Source organism: Eleginops maclovinus, chromosome 23 (genome assembly GCF_036324505.1).
Source record: "Eleginops maclovinus isolate JMC-PN-2008 ecotype Puerto Natales chromosome 23, JC_Emac_rtc_rv5, whole genome shotgun sequence".
NCBI classification, from domain to species: Eukaryota; Metazoa; Chordata; class Actinopteri; order Perciformes; family Eleginopidae; genus Eleginops; species Eleginops maclovinus.
The window spans coordinates 25,178,342-25,196,556 of NC_086371.1; the positions used below are offsets into that span (position 1 = coordinate 25,178,342).

The 18,215-nt window shown below is 41.9% G+C and overlaps 1 protein-coding gene and 7 non-coding genes across 8 annotated transcripts in view; 7 read left to right on the forward strand and 1 right to left on the reverse strand.

Annotated features, from left to right (window-relative positions):
• Positions 1 to 16,864, reverse strand: part of ugl (ureidoglycolate lyase) — a 48,440-nt gene extending 31,576 nt beyond the window's left edge. Inside the window, exons 1-9 of the mRNA XM_063875948.1 lie at positions 16,812 to 16,864; positions 14,669 to 14,797; positions 14,368 to 14,586; positions 9,021 to 9,111; positions 8,846 to 8,922; positions 8,230 to 8,340; positions 7,984 to 8,043; positions 7,418 to 7,574; positions 4,395 to 4,587 (exon numbers count right to left, since the gene is read on the reverse strand). Coding sequence (XP_063732018.1) covers positions 4,395 to 4,587; positions 7,418 to 7,574; positions 7,984 to 8,043; positions 8,230 to 8,340; positions 8,846 to 8,922; positions 9,021 to 9,111; positions 14,368 to 14,586; positions 14,669 to 14,797; positions 16,812 to 16,817 — 1,043 coding nt within the window. The 5' untranslated portion in view covers positions 16,818 to 16,864. The remainder of the gene's footprint in view (positions 1 to 4,394; positions 4,588 to 7,417; positions 7,575 to 7,983; positions 8,044 to 8,229; positions 8,341 to 8,845; positions 8,923 to 9,020; positions 9,112 to 14,367; positions 14,587 to 14,668; positions 14,798 to 16,811) is intronic.
• Positions 11,113 to 11,200, forward strand: trnay-gua (transfer RNA tyrosine (anticodon GUA)). Its single transcript is given in 2 exon segments — positions 11,113 to 11,149; positions 11,165 to 11,200. It is a non-coding gene; the product is annotated as a tRNA-Tyr (tRNA).
• Positions 11,501 to 11,588, forward strand: trnay-gua (transfer RNA tyrosine (anticodon GUA)). The gene is given in 2 exon segments: positions 11,501 to 11,537; positions 11,553 to 11,588. It is a non-coding gene; the product is annotated as a tRNA-Tyr (tRNA).
• trnay-gua (transfer RNA tyrosine (anticodon GUA)) lies at positions 11,733 to 11,820 on the forward strand. The gene is given in 2 exon segments: positions 11,733 to 11,769; positions 11,785 to 11,820. It is a non-coding gene; the product is annotated as a tRNA-Tyr (tRNA).
• On the forward strand, positions 12,122 to 12,209 carry trnay-gua (transfer RNA tyrosine (anticodon GUA)). The gene is given in 2 exon segments: positions 12,122 to 12,158; positions 12,174 to 12,209. It is a non-coding gene; the product is annotated as a tRNA-Tyr (tRNA).
• On the forward strand, positions 12,354 to 12,441 carry trnay-gua (transfer RNA tyrosine (anticodon GUA)). Its single transcript is given in 2 exon segments — positions 12,354 to 12,390; positions 12,406 to 12,441. It is a non-coding gene; the product is annotated as a tRNA-Tyr (tRNA).
• trnay-gua (transfer RNA tyrosine (anticodon GUA)) lies at positions 12,866 to 12,953 on the forward strand. The gene is given in 2 exon segments: positions 12,866 to 12,902; positions 12,918 to 12,953. It is a non-coding gene; the product is annotated as a tRNA-Tyr (tRNA).
• On the forward strand, positions 13,098 to 13,184 carry trnay-gua (transfer RNA tyrosine (anticodon GUA)). The gene is given in 2 exon segments: positions 13,098 to 13,134; positions 13,149 to 13,184. It is a non-coding gene; the product is annotated as a tRNA-Tyr (tRNA).
• Positions 16,865 to 18,215: the final 1,351 nt, after the last annotated feature.

Genomic DNA, 18,215 nt, shown 5'->3' on the forward strand with positions numbered 1-18,215 from the left:
CCCAGACCCATACCACGTGTGCGACACGTGCTTGCAGGAGCTAAACACTCTCCCAAAAAATGACCGAGACAGGAGCTGGCGTTTGGTCTTTAATTAGGAGCGGTGTGAAACTGAAAAAATACAAACAACGACATGCATAAACAACAACTACAATGTATTGATCCCCATAAATGAATTAAATTGACTCATGTAGCAATTCTATTGCAAAAATATAAGTCACAGATTATACAAAATTAAGCTGATGGAGGTATATTGACTCAGGAGCCTGCTTCCCATGTGGCTCTCAAATAAAATGTCAGCACGGAGACCTAACATGAACGTTTCACTTTGAACACACTTGCCTGCCCCTAGAGGCCACTAATGCTATAACAGTCATTAGAAAGACAGAACACAAGGCACCTCCCCCTCCCTTGAAATAATTTGTCCAGCTCTGCTCTGAAACCACATGCAGAACTACAAGGTCCACCACTAGGGGGGAGTGCAGAGTCCCTGAAAGAGGGTCTACAGTTTGTCAGTCCTAGTTGAGAGCAATAAAAGAATGGAACAATATTCCCAATGAACTAAAAGCTAACCCTGATCTCTCCTGGTTTTCACGCCAAATCAAAAATAGGTTGTAAATAACCAATCATGCACACATGAGTTTTGCTTTCTGCGATTTTCATCGTTTTTATTATTTTATTTAAATGAATTTATATTTCTAGTTTTTACATTTTGAAAATAGAAAATGTAAATTTGATGTGAAGTGTATTGGTTTTAGCGCACATCTATGAAATATGTTGTGATATCATATGTGTTAATACTATTGAACTGAATGTGCTGTATACTGTGTTCACCTGCCCAGGGACTGCAGATGGAAATGAGCAAACTGCTATAATCTGGTACCAAGCCTCTAATCTCTTTGAGATGTATGCTCTTTTTGTACATGGACCCTGACAACTGAACCATTAGACTAAACTAAACTAAACTAAACTAAACTTTATTAACTGACTACTGAATCTGTTTTTATAATTGGTAGCTGTTGGAGCTATATTTTGATTTATATTATAGAATAGTAAAATATTCATTTTAGTAGTTTTTATGCTTTTATTTTGAAGGCATGTTGGGAACTGGGTGATTATCCATCTTCTCCCGCTTTTCCGTCAGGGTCGCGGAGGTAACAGCTCCAGCAGAGAGCCCCAAACTTTCCTTTCCCTGGCCACATCAACCAGCTCTGACTGGGGGATTCCAAGGTGCTCCCAGGCCAGCGAAGAGATATAATCCCTCCACCTGGGTCCTAGGTCTACCCCTCGGTCTCTTCCCAGCTGGACGTGCCTGGAACACCTCCCTAGGGAGGCGCCCAGGTGGCATCCTCACTAGGTGCCCGAACCACCTCAACTGGCTCCTTTCAACGCGAAGGAGCAGCGGTTCTACTCCGAGTCCCTCCCGGATGACTGAACTTCTCACCTTATCCCTAAGGGAGATACCAGCCACCCTGCGGAGAAATCCCATTTGGGCCGCTTGTATCCGCGATCTCGTTCTTTCGGTCATGACCCATCCTTCATGACCATAGGTGAAGGTAGGAATGAAGATGGCCCGGTAGACAGAGAGCTTTGCCTTCTGGCTCAGCTCTCTTATCGTCAAAACGGTGCGGTAAAGCGACTGCAGTACCGCTCCCGCTGCTCCGATTCTCCGGCCCATCTCACGCTCCATTGTTCCCTCACTCGAGAACAAGACCCTGAGATACTTGAACTCCTTCACTTGGGGTAAGGCTTCATTCCCTACCTGGAGTGGACAGTCCATCGGTTTCCTGCTGAGAACCATGGCCTCAGATTTGGAGGTGCTGATCCTCATCCCAGCCGCTTCACACTCGGCCACGAACCGATCCAGTGAGTGCTGAAGGTCACAGACCGATGAAGCCATTAGGACTACATCATCTGCAAAAAGCAGTGGTGCAATCCTTAGCCCACCGAACTGCAAACCCCCTCCCCCACGACTACGCCTCGAAATCCTGTCCATGAATATCACAAACAGGATTGGTGACAAAGCGCAGCCCTGGCGGAGGCCAACCCTCACCGGAAATCGGTCCGACGTGCTGCCGAAGACCCGGACACAGCTCTCGCTTTGGGAGTACAGAGATTGAATGGCCCTGAGCAAAGACCCCCTCACTCCATACTCCCGCAGCACCTCCCACAGTATCTCCCTGGGAACCCGGTCATACGCCTTCTCCAAATCCACAAAGCACATGTAGACCGGATGAGCGTACTCCCAGGCCCCCTCCAGGATCCTTGCGAGAGTGAAAAGCTGGTCCGTCGTTCTACGACGAGGACGAAAACCGCATTGTTCCTCTTCAATCTGAGGTTCGACAATCGGCCGGACCCTCCTTTCCAGCACCTTAGAGTAAACTTTCCCGGGGAGGCTGAGTAATGTGATGCCTCTGTAATTGGCACACACCCTCTGATCCCCCTTTTTAAAAAGAGGAACCACCACCCCGGTCTGCCACTCCTTCGGTACTGTTTCCGACTTCCACGCAATGTTGACGAGACGTGTCAACCATGACAGTCCCTCAACACCCAGAGCCTTCAGCATTTCTGGGCGGATCTCATCCACCCCCGGGGCTTTGCCACTGTGGAGCTGTTTAACTACCTCAGTGACTTCCCCCCGTGAGATTGGAATTGATCCCCCTTCATACTCCAGCTCCGCCTCTAACATAGAGTGCGGAGTTGTCGGATTCAGGAGTTCCTCAAAGTATTCCTTTCACCGCCCTAACACACTATCAGTTGAGGTCAACAGCGCCCCATCCTTACTGTACACAGCTTGGATGGTACCCTGCCTCCCCCTCCTGAGGTGTCGGACGGTTTTCCAGAACAACTTTGGTGCCGATCGAAAGTCCTTCTCCATGGCTTCTCCGAACTTCTCCCACACCCGCTGCTTTGCGTCGGCCACGGCTGATACCTTGCAACTGCGTCAGGAGTACCCAGGGATAACATATCCCGGAAGGCCTCCTTCTTCAGTCGGACGGCTTCCCTGACCACCGGTGTCCACCACGAGGTTCGAGGGTTACCGCCCCTTGAGGCACCTAAGACCTTGAGACCACAGCTCCCCGCCACAGTTTCGGCAATAGAGGCTTTGAACACCGCCCACTCTGGTTCAATGTCCCCAGCCTCCACAGGGATGCCTGAAAAGCTCCTCCGGAGGTGTGAGTTGAAGGCTTCCTGGACATGGGACTCCTCCAGACGTTCCCAGTTCACCCGCACTACACGTTTGGGCTTGCCAGGTCTGTCCAGAGGCTTCCCCCGCCACTCGACCCAACTCACCACCAGATGGTGATCAGTTGACAACTCCGCCCCTCTCTTCACCCGAGTGTCCAAAACATGCGGCCTCAGGTCCGATGATACGAACAAAATCGATCATGGACCTTCTGCCTAGGGTGCTCTGGTACCACGTACACTTATGAGCATCCTTATGTTCGAACATGGTGTTTGTTATGGCCAATCCATGACTAGCACAGAAGTCCAGTAACAAACCACCACTCCGGTTCAGGGGGGCCGTTCCTCCCAAGGGTGATTAGGACACCTGGCGTAATTGTATATATTGCAGACAGGTGGTGGTGGGAATAGAGCATCAAGTAGGCACATGGTTTTTTACCAGGGTGATTTAGGCCAGAAAGGAAAGTCACAGGAAAGGCTTAGAAAAAGGAATCAATAGGAAACTGTGTTCCTAGAAAGGCACTATATAAATTGAAATTACTATTATTATTATTATTATTATTATTATTATTATTATTATTATTATTATTATTATTATTATTATTATTCATTGTATATTGGATCATGGAAATAAATTGACAAAAAGGAGATTCTTGTCTGGACTTGCATCTTTGCCCTGCGTAAGATTCGCTAACTGGTGCTCAGCGGCAGTTTTACTTTAAGTAAATGATTCTACTTTGTTTTTGGATGACAGAGGAATTTATTTAATGGAACTTTAATATAAGGCAATAACTAGGAGAGTAATAAAGTTATCAAAGTTTATGCACATTTCATTATCATTTGCTCACGTCACCCAGCACAGAAGTTAGTGCTGGCACCAGTTAGCTATAACAGTGTTTATAAGAGTGTTTTATAATTTGTAAAAGTACAATTGTTATTTTATTTCATTACACTTTGAAGCCATTCTCAAATCTGTATGCTTTTAGACCCATGACCAATAATAATTGGATGGAAATGATGCATGTGTGCCTTTGTGTATGGGGTTATGAGAGGTAGTTTCAGTCATTGTGTCTCATTGCTCAGTGAATGTGTTTTCCGTTTCATTTAAAGGCCTTGTTGACTTTCACTGACTGAATATATCTGCTACAGTAATTCCATCATGAATTTATCAGTGTGCTGAGCCTGTGTGTGTGAACAGTAATGCTCCACCTGCTGACGGCGGCCATCACTGTCCTCTGGGCGTCCCTGTCCTCAGGCAGCAGCGGGGCGGCCATGCCTCCTGTGGCCAGCGCTCCCCTCCGATGACATGTCTGCACCAGCAGCTGCATGTAGCTGCGCAGGAAACGCTTCTCCATGTTCACATATTTACTGCGGTCCGGCAGCAGGAAGGCCTGTCTCAGACCTGCAACACCAACACAAGGATGGTTTTTATAAGATAACTATGGTGGACAACAAGCCAGAGGTTTAACAAGTACTCAGATATTTTAGTTAAATGTCACCTATTAAGCAAAATGCACTTTTCGATGACTTTTATACATAAATATGTGTACCCCGTGTAAGTAGACTCACAAAGTTTCAGAAAATACAACCCTCTCTCTTTTATGAAGTCATAATCGAAATGTGCGCTGGCTTTACATGAACCCTGGCAACGTCCCCCCCACGTGACACGTCCCAACCTATCATCCGCAATACACTGTCGGCGAGCTGAATCCCGTTCGCAGCACCTCTGTGTGTCTGTGTATTCGGCAGGATGTCTGCAGGAGGGACTTAGAGTTTTTGTATATATACAGTGTTGGGTGTAACGCGTTACAAAAATAAGTTACAGTAATGTTTTAGTTTTTGCTGTAACGGAGTAATATAACGCATTACTTCTGAAATGTGGGTAATATAATACCTGTTACAATTCTCAGTAACGCAGTTACAGCACATTTTAACCCGAAATGATGTGGTGTTTAGTTTCTAAGAATTCACAAACATCGCGAGACATTCTGACACCAGAGAAATAATTGTGCAGGTAGAATAGTAACTCAGTAAGCCTGTTTACTATTGGTTAAGAGGGCTGCAGAAACAGATTCACAATGCAGAGCTGCAGGCTCACAATGCAGAGCTGCAGGCTCACAATGCAGAGCTGCAGGCTCACAATGCAGAGCTGCAGGCTCACAATGCAGAGCTGCAGGCTCGGATAAAAGAACAGAGAAAGACAGGAGTGCGCGCAGGCCAAAGCAACAGTAGGTCACTTTCTCTTGGTCTGCTGCTGAACCCCGAGAAGTTCAGAGACTCATGGCAGTGTTGAAGATCTGCAGCCTCTGTCTTCTGTGGAATCGCCGGCTTTTAGAAAGCTTGTCAGCAAAATCTCCGTTAACACACCAAAGATAAGGTGAGCTAACGTTGCCATAGAGACTCGTTCATATACAGCAGGTCACAGGGCCGTGCAGAGGCTCCACTAACATGTTATTAATAACACACAGAGACGTAATAATGTAATGTAACTTATTACTTTAAAAAGACAGTAATAAGTAATATGTAGCTACTGTATTACAATTAGGAAGTAACTTGCCCATCACTGTATATATGATACATATAATGTCTCTGTTCTAGTGGTAAACACTGAGAAGTGTTTCAGAGATAATGCTGGATGTGGTTTGGAACATCATATGGCGTTTTATCACGGCAGCGTTTAGCTGAGTTTCTCCAGGTAGAAAACTCTCTACAGAGGAGAGATCATGATGCTCCAAAGGGGCGTGGCCAGCAGCAGCTCCAAAGGGGCGTGGCCAGCAGCAGCTCCAAAGGGGCGTGGCCAGCAGCAGCTAGTTCATTTAAAGCTACAGTCACAGAATCAGCACTTCAGGAACAGGGCTGAGATAGAGGGGGATGAGGCATGCTACAATGGGGGATCTGTTTGGTATTTTGAGCAAAACACTTCACAGACAAGTATAGATTTTTGTATAGATATTGCCCTACAATATATTGTTAAAATATAGCATCATAGGAGACCTTTAAATAAAAGTAACGGAACTAGTGTTAAAATGTCAAGTGAAGTCCTATATTCAAAATTGTACTTAAAGGTGCCATAGAAAGCATCTATCTGGTATTTTAAATTGTTCTCTGGTGTCTACAAAGAAAGTATATAACTTTGGTTGATCCAAAACATGTCCAGATGCAGTTTTATAGGCCCATTTACAACCCTCTGATTTGGTCCTAGAATGAAACAAGCTGAATTGCCTTATTTGGGGCTCATTTAAATAATGATGATGAGCTCTGCTCTGATTGGCTGGTTTACAAGGAGCAACCCATGGCTGCCTCAGAGCCGACAGAAGTAAGTGAAGTTTGCGAAACTGTGAGAGATGAATGATGGAGGCTATTGGCATTCAATCTTACATGTCTGAGCCTTTATCAGAGGAGGAAACCGATGAATTTGAAGAACAGCCGGTTGGTCGGAGATTGGAGAGCAACATTACGGAGTGGTAAGTGTTAGCGTTAGTGTTTCCAGTAGGTGGTGTATGCAAATGTTGGGGCTGGACTACCGTGTGTTACGTCACACACAGGGATTGTTGTAATTCGCCCGTTTTACCGCTGTGATATGCATATTCATGATTTGCCTATGAAGGAGGAAAGAATGGTGTTTGAGGTTCATGGTGAGTCAGTTCAATGTACCGAACTCTCCTTATTCAACTATGCCAAGGTTAAAATGGCACTTTTAAGTAAAAGAACAAAGGTATTGGGACCAAAATATACTTCATGTACAAAAAGTAAAAGTACACATGTTCCAGTATGGCCCATATCAGATTTTAAAATATAAGATTGTAGTTTTATAATTATTAATAAAACAATGTCAACGTTACACTTGGTAAAGGTGGTGATTATTGAAATTACTTGATATACTGCCGGGCAGCTTAACCTATAAAAATACATAATGATTTATTTGTTGTTATTATTCTTTATAGTAAATGTATACCTGCAAAGAAGCTATTAACAAAATGTGTAAAAAAAATTAAAAAGTAAAAGAAATACCTCCAAAATAAAAGTAAAAGTATAAAGTAGCATAACATAGAATACTCAAATGAAGTACCATACAATTGTACTTAAGTACAGTACTTGAGTAAATGTAGTAACTTTCTATCACTGAATTAGCGCACTGTTAACAGACATTAATAAACCTTAATTCTGTACTTATGGCAATTGAGCTGCAGCAGTGGTTAATGGGCTCAGTGGAAAGGAAATGTTCTGCTCACCAAACTTATTAATGAAGGAGGCTGAGTAATCCCAGATGCCACAGTTGAGTCCCGCTGAATGCTCCCGCAGCTCATAGAGGATCTCCTCCATCTCAAATGCTGCTAAAACATTTTCAATGAGGACCGTGGCCTTGATGCTGCCCAGGGGAAGGCCCAACTAGAGACAGACACACAAATTCACTGACATACATGAATGCTCAGTAAAACTGCAACCGAAACACTCGTTAAAGAACATTTACTGCTTTGCCTCTCTACATGTCTGTAAATGAGGAGGTGTAGGCTACAGGGTGTATGGACACCAGAGGAGAATTGTTATTGAGAATATGGTTAAAGAAAAAGTAATTACATTTTTGAGACTCTGTCTGTAAAAACACAAGAGTAAAATGATAATATTTTGAGAATAAATACCTAAAAAGCGGAAAGATGTTGCTTCAAGATCATAATATTGCTTGGCAGGGTTGAATCTAGGGCTTGGAATGGTTTATTTGACTTTACACCTGCTGGCCATATACTGCATTGAATAAAAATGATTTAAGTGTAATTTAAAAACTGATACACAAGCACACCTTCTGTTCAGTCCACATAAATATCTTGTTCCACAGTCTGGCCTCCATGAAACTCTCCACCTGGAAAACAATGAGAAGCAGTAGAGACATGTTGATGGTACATGTGTGTGTGTGTGTGTGTGTGTGTGTGTGTGTGTGTGTGTGTGTGTGTGTGTGTGTGTGTGTGTGTGTGTGTGTGTGTGTGTGTGTGTGTGTGTGTGTGTGTTTGTATCAGTGTGTGTTTGTCTGTGTGGGTGTGTGCATTACTTTTGAGAGGTAGAAAAAGGGTCCACTCTTGTTTTTGAAGAGTGTGTCTCCACAGTGGAACATGAGGAGTCCAAAGTCAAAGAGAGGACCAGGAGCCTCCTTCCCCCCTACCTGGAAAACAGATTCATACATAGTTTTTCTTTATGTATACATTTTTCTATTTGGATAATTTGTATATTCATTTAGCCTACAACAATGAGAAATACCCTTTACACATTACTGTAGCTACTGTTATTTTGGAAACTGCTTATTTTATCTGATGGTATTCAATTTACATTCATAAAAATAATTAAAATAATATTTGAGCAGTGGCTATACTCTCCATATTCACAGATTACCGCAACCCCTATTTAAATTCTGTGCAACTTTATCAAAGGAACACTTTTATTTAATTGTAGCGACCTTGAAATGATTCTGACACATCCACATTTTTTTTACACTGATGAACCAATCAGTTTTAACACACATTGTCTTTTGATACTACCACAAGAAGGCGCCCAAGTCAATTTCAAGTCAAACCTGCTTTGGCTTATTTCCATTCAACCACTTCAACTGCAGATTTGGATCCAAATCTCACAGACGTAATAGAGTGAGGGAAGTAAAGATGTGCTACTACCATCATGTTGTGCTCCACCATATTCCAGGCTCGGGGACGGAGCATCAGCACAGGAGCTTGACTTATGTGTGGAGCATCTGTTAACACATGATAGCGCACTGTGAGGCATATTTGCTATAACAAATATTCCTGAGCATGTACAGTAATGTTGTATAATATAAAGTAGAGCACTCACTGGGGAACTGGTTATGAACCACCTTAAAAACATTATGAAGTCCTTTGATCTGGTTATAATATGTAGGGCAGTTCCCATCATCAAAGTCCACCTGAAAGCAGAAAGAGTGCACAGTGTCTATGAGGCTGCGCTGAGGGACATGCTGCTTTTTAAAAAAATATATATTTTTGTTGAAGACGCACAGAAAACACATCTGGTACATTAATATGAACCACCGTTACAAATGTGACAACAGTGCAAAGCTACTAGTGATCAGCTTAGACTATACTATTATACAATAATTGACAAGCCATACAAAGTTGATCTTCACTTGAATCGTACAATATTTAAACCACCTTCACAACTAGAACAGACCAGATAGCCAAAATGAGAGTGATGTACCGTATAACACAACTAAACAAAAAAATAAAGAATAATACTAAAACAAAAAGACAAAAAATAAACATTTGATAAAGGGGAAAGAGGGGGGGGGGGGGGTAGTGTCCATTAACCAGTAGATAAAAATGCGAGAGATTGCAAGACACTTAGTGTAAAACCTAGAGGTTTCGCCTTTTAAAGAATATTTAATTTTCTCAAGTTTTAGAAAAGACACAACATCCCTGAGCGACTGAGCGTTGGAAGGAGCTCTTTTTTTGGATTTCCACTGAAGAAGAAGAAGTCTTGCCAATAGTGAAGTAAACGCCAGAATATCTAATTGCCTCGAGTTGTATCTATTGTAATCTTCTGGGCACCCAAATATGGCAATATGGGGACAGACTTTCACAGTGAGTGAAAGCATTTTTGATATATCCTCCAAAAACTTCTGCCAAAAGGAAAATACTAATGGGCAGGAAAAGAACATATGGGATAGCTTGCAGGGAGAGAATTGATATTTGTCACAGATGTCCATGACAGTGAGATATATTTGTGACAGTCGTGCAGGGATATGCTGCTTTGAGAGAATCGCTGAGCTTATTAGCTTGGTAATATGCTAACAATGACGATGCTAACCTTTGGACAATTAGCAGGTAATGTCACGTTCACCATCTCGCTTCATCGAGTTAGCATGCTCACATTGGAACACAAACGATAGCATAATAATAAAACAAGATATTGGACCAATGAATAATTGTTTTTTCCAAAAGCAAAATGGGAGCCAGAGCCTTTAGCTATCAAGTTCCTCCTCAGTATAACCACCTTCCAGTATGTGTTCGAGAGGCAGACAGTCTAAACATTTGAGAGTATGCTTAGACTTTCGTTTGTGTATTATTATGGTTATGGCCGGCTCGGGCTTGTCTTGAACCAGCTCCTAGTTATGCTGCCAATTCTGTGTGGGGCTTTCAACTTCAATCTTTCACCTCTCTTCTGCTATTTTATTTTTTCTCCCTATGAATTTTCAAGCCCTCATAAATAAATGTATGTGACTAACTCAGGATACAGAGTTTTTGTAATGTCTCTAACCTGGGAATTTGCCACCATTAAAGGAAGCCCATATTGCCATATTTTGGCATGTTGTCATATGGATCCATCTTCTTTTGTCCGAGTTTATTATTTTTATCATTTGGATCGTCTGTGTTTTATCAAGTTTTATTATATAACACGGTAATCATCATCTCAAAGGTTTCTTACAATTTTCCCTATTGATTGTGGGTTTAGGGCCGAAGGACAAAGGGTGCCGTATGCTTAACAGTTGTATAGCCCCCCGAAACAATTTAATTGTAAAATGTGATATTAGGTATATTAATAAAAGTTGATTGCTTGGCTGCTGTTATTTTACACTTTGTCTACAATTTTCTTTTTGTCAACAAATGCCATCAGAATCAGTTTTATTACCAAGTAGGTTTACACACGAGGAATTTGCTTTGGAATATGTGATGCATACAAAGACATAGAACAAACACTAATTTGTAAAACAAAATTTTAAAAAAAGGACAGTTACGATTTTAAGACTATTATAACAAATACAAAATATTTACATATGACAAATACTATACTGTATTTAAAGTGGAGAGCTGTGCTGATTTAAAAAACGTAGTAGGGAGAAGTTATCTCCTGGGGAAGTGAATGTTGCGCCCCGTGTTCATGTCCAGGCGGAACAGAGGCCGTTTCGCCCCCTTCGATAGCTCAGTTGGTAGAGCGGAGGACTGTAGGTTGAAAGGACAGATATCCTTAGGTCGCTGGTTCAACTCCGGCTCGAAGGATGAGTGTTCTTTCAGGAGCTGAAATAAAATGTAATGGCGTTTGGAGGTAACTGCATGTTGGCAAAATTGAGACCTGTTCATGCAGAAGCTGAACAATTCAGAAAGGCCTTAATCAGGCAGCAGGTCAAAAACTGTTAACAACGGGGTTTGTTTTACAGAACAGTCGAATTCATGGCTCATGAGTAGCATGGCCTTTGAACCTTTATGTGAATATAAAGCAACAGGTAAAAAGGTGTTCTTCTGGGGAATTGAATGATGCGCCCCGTGTTCATGTCCAGGTGGAACAGAGGCCAACTGCCCCCTTCGATAGCTCAGTTGGTAGAGCGGAGGACTGTAGGTTCAAAGCACAGATATCCTTAGGTCGCTGGTTCAACTCCGGCTCGAAGGATGTGTGTTTTGAAGGTCTTTCCATTCGGAGCTGAAATAAATGGATGGGCATTTTCTTCATGTTGGCGAAACTGAGATCAATTCTTCTGTGTTTATGCAGACGCAGAACAAATGAAAAACGCTCTGAAGAGATGTTAGCTTGCTCCCTTCGATAGCTCAGTTGGTAGAGCGGCGGACTGTAGGTTCAAAGGACAGATATCCTTAGGTCGCTGGTCCAACTCCGGCTCGAAGGATGAGTGTTCTTTCTGGAGCTGAAATAAAATGTAATGGCGTTTGGAGGTAACTGGATGTTGGCAAAATTGAGACCTGTTCATGCAGAAGCTGAACAATTCAGAAAGGCCTTAATCAGGCAGCAGGTCAAAAACTGTTAACAACGGGGTTTGTTTTACAGAACAGTCGAATTCATGGCTCATGAGTAGCATGGCCTTTGAACCTTTATGTGAATATAAAGCAACAGGTAAAAAGGTGTTCTTCTGGGGAATTGAATGATGCGCCCCGTGTTCATGTCCAGGTGGAACAGAGGCCATTTTGCCCCCTTCGATAGCTCAGTTGGTAGAGCGGAGGACTGTAGGTTCAAAGGACAGATATCCTTAGGTCGCTGGTTCAACTCCGGCTCGAAGGATGTGGGTTTTGAAGGTCTTTCCATTCGGAGCTGAAATAAATGGATGGGCATTTTCTTCATGTTGGCGAAACTGAGATCAATTCTTCCGTGTTCATGCGGACGCAGAACAAATGAAAAACGCTCTGAAGAGATGTTAGCTTGCTCCCTTCGATAGCTCAGTTGGTAGAGCGGAGGACTGTAGGTTGAAAGGACAGATATCCTTAGGTCGCTGGTTCAACTCCGGCTCGAAGGATGTGGGTTTTGAAGGTCTTTCCATTTGGAGCTGAAATAAATAGATGGGCATATACAGTTTCTAAATGAACGGATGGGCATTTTTCTCCCAGTCGGCGAAGCCTACCCCTATTCTTGTGTTCATGCGGACGCAGAACAATTAAAAAACGCTCTAAAGCGTACTCCCTTGGATAGCTCAGTTGGTAGAGCGGAGGACTGTAGGTTGAAAGGACCGATATTTTTAGGTTACTGGTTCAACCCCGGCTCGAAGGATGTGTGTTTTGAAGGTCCTTCCATTCGGAGCTGAAATAAATAGATGGGCATATACAGTTTCTAAATGAACGGATTGGCATTTTCTCCCCATCGGCGAAACCTACCCCTATTATTCTGTGTTCATGCGGACGCGGAACAATTAAAAAACGCTCTAAACAGAGATTAGCGTACTCCCTTGGATAGCTCAGTTGGTAGAGCGGAGGACTGTAGGTTGAAAGGACAGATATCCTTAGGTCGCTGGTTCAACTCCGGCTTGAAGGATGTGTGTTTTGAAGGTCTTTCCATTCGGAGCTGAAATAAATGGATGGGCATTTTCTTCATGTTGGCGAAACTGATATAAATTATTCTGTGTTTATGCAGACGCAGAACAAATGAAAAACGCTCTGAAGAGATGTTAGCTTGCTCCCTTCGATAGCTCAGTTGGTAGAGCGGAGGACTGTAGGTTCAAAGACAGATATCCTTAGGTCGCTGGTCCAACTCCGGCTCGAAGGATGTGTGTGTTTACTTCTTAAAATATGTAAATAGAAAAAAGTAATTAAATACTTCAATTTTTAAGTCACAGGGTTGTGATGAGGTGCTGATCTGAAAGCAGAACTACGTGATTATTATTTTTTTTAGACTTTTAGACTTGTACCTTTTGTGTGATATTAAATTCTTCAATATGCATCCCTGAGTAGAGTAACTAATTAACCAGCGTTCAGTTGGCATCAGGCGACATGATTAAAAGTAACCTGCCACAAGCAGCACACTAGAAACACATGAAGGTTCCAAATACAGGTTTAGAAACATTATAAGCCTCATTGCAGAGGCAGCCACAGTTTACTAAAGTGTGGCAGCTTTTTAAATCGACTCACTTTGTAGACACACACAGCACTGCCTTGTACGTACGTGTTTGATGTCCCTCACATCTAATCGACAATAGCAGAGGATGTAGTTTAGGTCTTAAGGTACAGTAGTGCAAGCACCTGAGGCCAGCATAATCAGCGTGTGGTTGGTATAGCCCACTGGTAAGCAGTGCATCTTGGGAATAGCAGTTTGTTTTCTTCAATTGCAAAACGATCAACTGAACATGATTTGAGAGGGCTGAGTAGAGTACGAAGTTGTGTGAAGTCGAGGTACACAAATAAAAGTCACAGTAAACAAAAGAGTAAAATGTGGTAGTGCCTTTACTGTGTCCAGGTGATAGCCGGCTCACTTCAAGCACTGGCCAGCAGGCCCCCATGGTTAGCTCAATTGGTAGAGAGGAGGACTTTAAGTTGAAAATGGTCCGTTGAGACTTGAAAAATGTGAAGGGATTCTTTCATTGCTTGACTTTGTCAGCCAAAACAGCGATGGTGGAGCACTTCATTGTGGTCCTTGAGCATAGCTGTCTCACCGTGATTTTTTTAAAACTTGCAAATGTTAAAATAGGAGGAAATAATGCATTTGTTGGTGACTAATTTGGCAGCCAATTAATACACATGTTGCATTTTAGAGAATACTTCTGGCTGCTGGTTGCTGTGATTGTTACATCACTAGATCCCTCACTGGAATGAAAGGATAGCATAGAATAATTACTCTGATAAGACTTGAATTTAAGTTACTCACTGCATGTATCTGTGCTCCAAATATACATTATTTCCACATTAGCCTCATGTTAGTTAGTATGACCACAGGTGAATGATAGAGATGCTACCTGTATGCCTTGTGCAGGTGACTGCAGAGCTTGAATGAAGCGCTGCGTATCACAAGGAGCCAGGTCGCCGATGTCCACGTGTCTCCTCTGGAGCCTTGGGGGGACGGGGAGCACTCTCCAGGCTGGGTCCCTCCTGATATGTGAGCTACTCTCCAGAAAGCTTGGCAGATCACCTGACAGGTCCAAATGGGCCTTTCTCGATACTCGTAGATTTAAAACCTGAAACAGAGTGTTGATGGCACATCCTGAGATCTGAGTCTTTCATGAGTTAACATTTTTTAACTTCTTTTAGCTGTCTTACCTGATCAACTTCCTCATCAAATGTGGAGATCAGCTCATGGAGGAAGAGGAGGGAGTCTGTGGTGAAAAGTGTCTCATATTCTGCCTTTATACATGAGGGAGGGGGGGACAGCTCCATGTTATCTAGACCCTGTGGACAGACAGAGTAATATATGTATGATTTGTACGCTCAATCTCCATATACACACTCACAAAAAGACAGGACCCACAAAAGCACTGAAATAGTTCATTTCTTAAAGCAAACTGCTTTTTTTATTATGCATCCAACATGAAGGGAGCAACAGGATCATTCATCTGGAGTCCTCCGTTTGTGCATTGTACCTTTAGCTGTTTTTGGTTCTGCAAACTCCTGTGTTTATGACTGAAAGCAGCAGCCTGCTGGTAACAAAGCTAATGAGAGCAGTGAATGCGAAAACATTGACTGTAAGATGCTAAAATACTGCGGGGAGATGAATTATCCTTTTCTGTGGGTTTATTGCTGAGAGACCTCTTTCACATTATAGGGTGAAATATAATAAACAATATTCAGCTTTTTCAGAATGCAGTAGATCGTCTTGTTTTAAACTTCCCTCAGTACTCCACACTACACCACTCTACTGCTCCCTTCACTTGCTGCTAGTGAATACCAGAATATGCTCACTGCTTACCGTGATGTGAAGGGACCTGGTCCTTCCTAAAACCAGGACATGGTTAAACCAAACGCTTCAGCACATGCACTTTCCTCGGCATCAGCTAGTTTGCTGAGTGGGACCCAGGTATTCGCTCATCTACAACACGCCTGTTTGCTATCTTGCTTCAACTTCATGGAACAAGATACCCATTGATACCAAGACTGCAGAAAGCCTACACACCTTCTGTAGCAGACTGAAAACACACCCGTTTCCACTGCACCTTGGCCATTAAAACTAACACACAAAACAAGACCTAATGCACTACGACTAACAATGGTTTGACTTATTTGAAGCCAACATTCCTGCATGGTGCTTGCTTGTTTCCTCATGTTTTAGGGAAGACAAGGCAAGTTTATTCATAAAACACCTTTCAGCAAAAGGCCATTCAAAGTGCTTCACAAAAATGAAAGAAATTTCAGAATTAAGATATAGTGCAATGGAATCAGATTATAAAATGACATTTAAAAACATTTTAAGATGAGTCATCAAATAGCATGGAGGACCTGGGTTTGATCCGCCCCGTACCGTGTCCCTTTTAACACTGCCCCTCAAATAAAGGCACTGGCTGCCCCAAAAATAAAGAACAATAATAATATAAAAATAAAACAGGCTAAAACAGAATAACACAGATATAAAATGCTAAAATTAAGTGCAGCATAAAGAATGAAGAGTTATTTGTTTATTCCATAGCAGAGGCAAAAAGAAATGTTTTCAGCCTGGATTTAAAAGAAGTAAGAGTAGCAGCGGCCCTGCAGGGTTCTGGGAGTTTGTTCCAGATATTTGGAGCATAATAACTGAACGCTGCTTCTCCTTGTTTAGTTCTAAGTCTGGAGACAGAAAGTTGACCCGTCCCAGAAGACCTGCGAGTTCTGGATGGTTCATAACGTAGCAGGAGATCAGAAATTTATTTTGGGCCTAAACCATTCAATGCTTTATAAACCAGCAGCAGAACTTTGAAATCAGTTCTGTGACAGACAGGAAGCCAGTGTAAAGACTTCAGAACTGCAGTGATGTGATCCACTCTCTTAGTGTAAAGACTTCACAACTGGACTGATGTGATCCACTCTCTGTGTAAAGACTTAAGAACTGCAGTGATGTGATCCACTCTCATCAAGATGTTATGTAGTTATTTTAAGTCGCTTCAAATAAAAGTGTCAGCTTAATGAAATGTTATGTAAAATTTATGAATATGTTTCAGGAGCCCAATGGTTTCAGCACACACCATCGGACTTTGATTCAAGCCCCGAGGCATGTTGAAGCCGTGATCAGAGTTTTCTTTGTTAATTTTCATGCTCAAAACATCCTTAAGGCTTCTCAATGAGACAGCACTTGAACAATCACAGAACACTAACACCAATGACAAGTTTGGAAAGTCAAAGTCCGCCTCCTCACATTTTTACTGTTCCTTTCCATCACCCTTAATATGGCATTTGTTACTGTCCATTCAAAACCAAGTAAAATGTTGATACTCACTGACATGCTGAGGACTGTCTCTGCTCACTTACAATTGAACTCTGTTAATGGACTTACTTTGGTCACTGTTTGAACAGGAAAATGTTTGTATGGAGGGTTTAAAGTCCAATGTAGGTTCTGTGCAATGACGTTTGAGGCTATTTAAACATCCCGCCCCTTAACAGCTTTTTTTGGTTCAATTGGCAATACTGTAAATATACTCAAAAATGTACAACTAATTTGGATTCTGTTTTACTGGTACTGGAATTTGATTGGCAAGGACCTGAACTTTTTAAACTTTGACCCACCACTCCTCAGTATGCTTTTTCCATTCTCTACAACAGGCCAGCTACTTTAATCTATTAGCAAATATGAAATAGAAACTAAATGAGGAAACAATTCTCAGTTACTCAAATACTTGGCACTCTTTCTGTCAACAACTGAGCACTTTTTTTGTTTGTTTTCTGTGCTGTCCTCAGCCTCAGTGTTTTAGAGCCAAGGTTCACAACCTTTATGGATTGCACCCCCTTAAATTAAACATTGTTTTAGGTTTGACTTTTGTTTCTCTTTTTGTTTAATGGAGGAGGCTTTCTTTCAATTTGTACTGCAGCAACACTATTTGATGATTTTGATTACTAAATTAAGCCTTAAAGGTTTGTAATTGTATAACAATAAAATAGCACACCAACATAAACATTGCATTTTATCATCAGGGATTTAGAACACTTATCCCTGGGCTCCATGCAGGTGATTTGGAGGACTATTTACCCTGTTCATTGAGAACAGCTGGAATATAACACATAGAGACATGAACCTTCAGCTGTCATGCAGAATTCAATAGAGAAACACTTCTGAGTGATGCATTTTAATCTGTTGTCTGTCTTCATGCGGTATGAAACGGCAGTTTTAGTTAAAATGTATCAGATTAGTCCAGTCAGCTGCAGCATCCCATCACTAATAGACAGCCAATAAGGGTCGGTAAAATGCTGTCCCTTTGCCTTTTGAACGAAAGTTATTAATTAATTAATGTGAAACAATAATGACATTTTAACACAGCTAGCCTCGCAAAAAGGGAGGTAGCCTGGCAAGCAGGATGTGGAGCAGTAAACAGTCGTGATAGAAATACTTACAATTTATACTTAGGTAAAAGTTATAATACAGAAGTAGAAATACTGCATTGAAAATGTTACTTTAGTAAAAGAACCAGCAGCAAAATGTACGTTAAGTATCCAAATAAGTACTCCTTAGGAACAATGGATCTTTTCAAAATATTACATTATTATGGTTATTATAATATTCTGTTTCATCAATAATATGTTTTATACTGTATGTATACGTTTTTCAATGTGGACCAAATGTAGATACTTGAAATACTGTACAGGATAGTAGTAAAGTACTGCATTAGGCTACCATTACCTGGCAAAG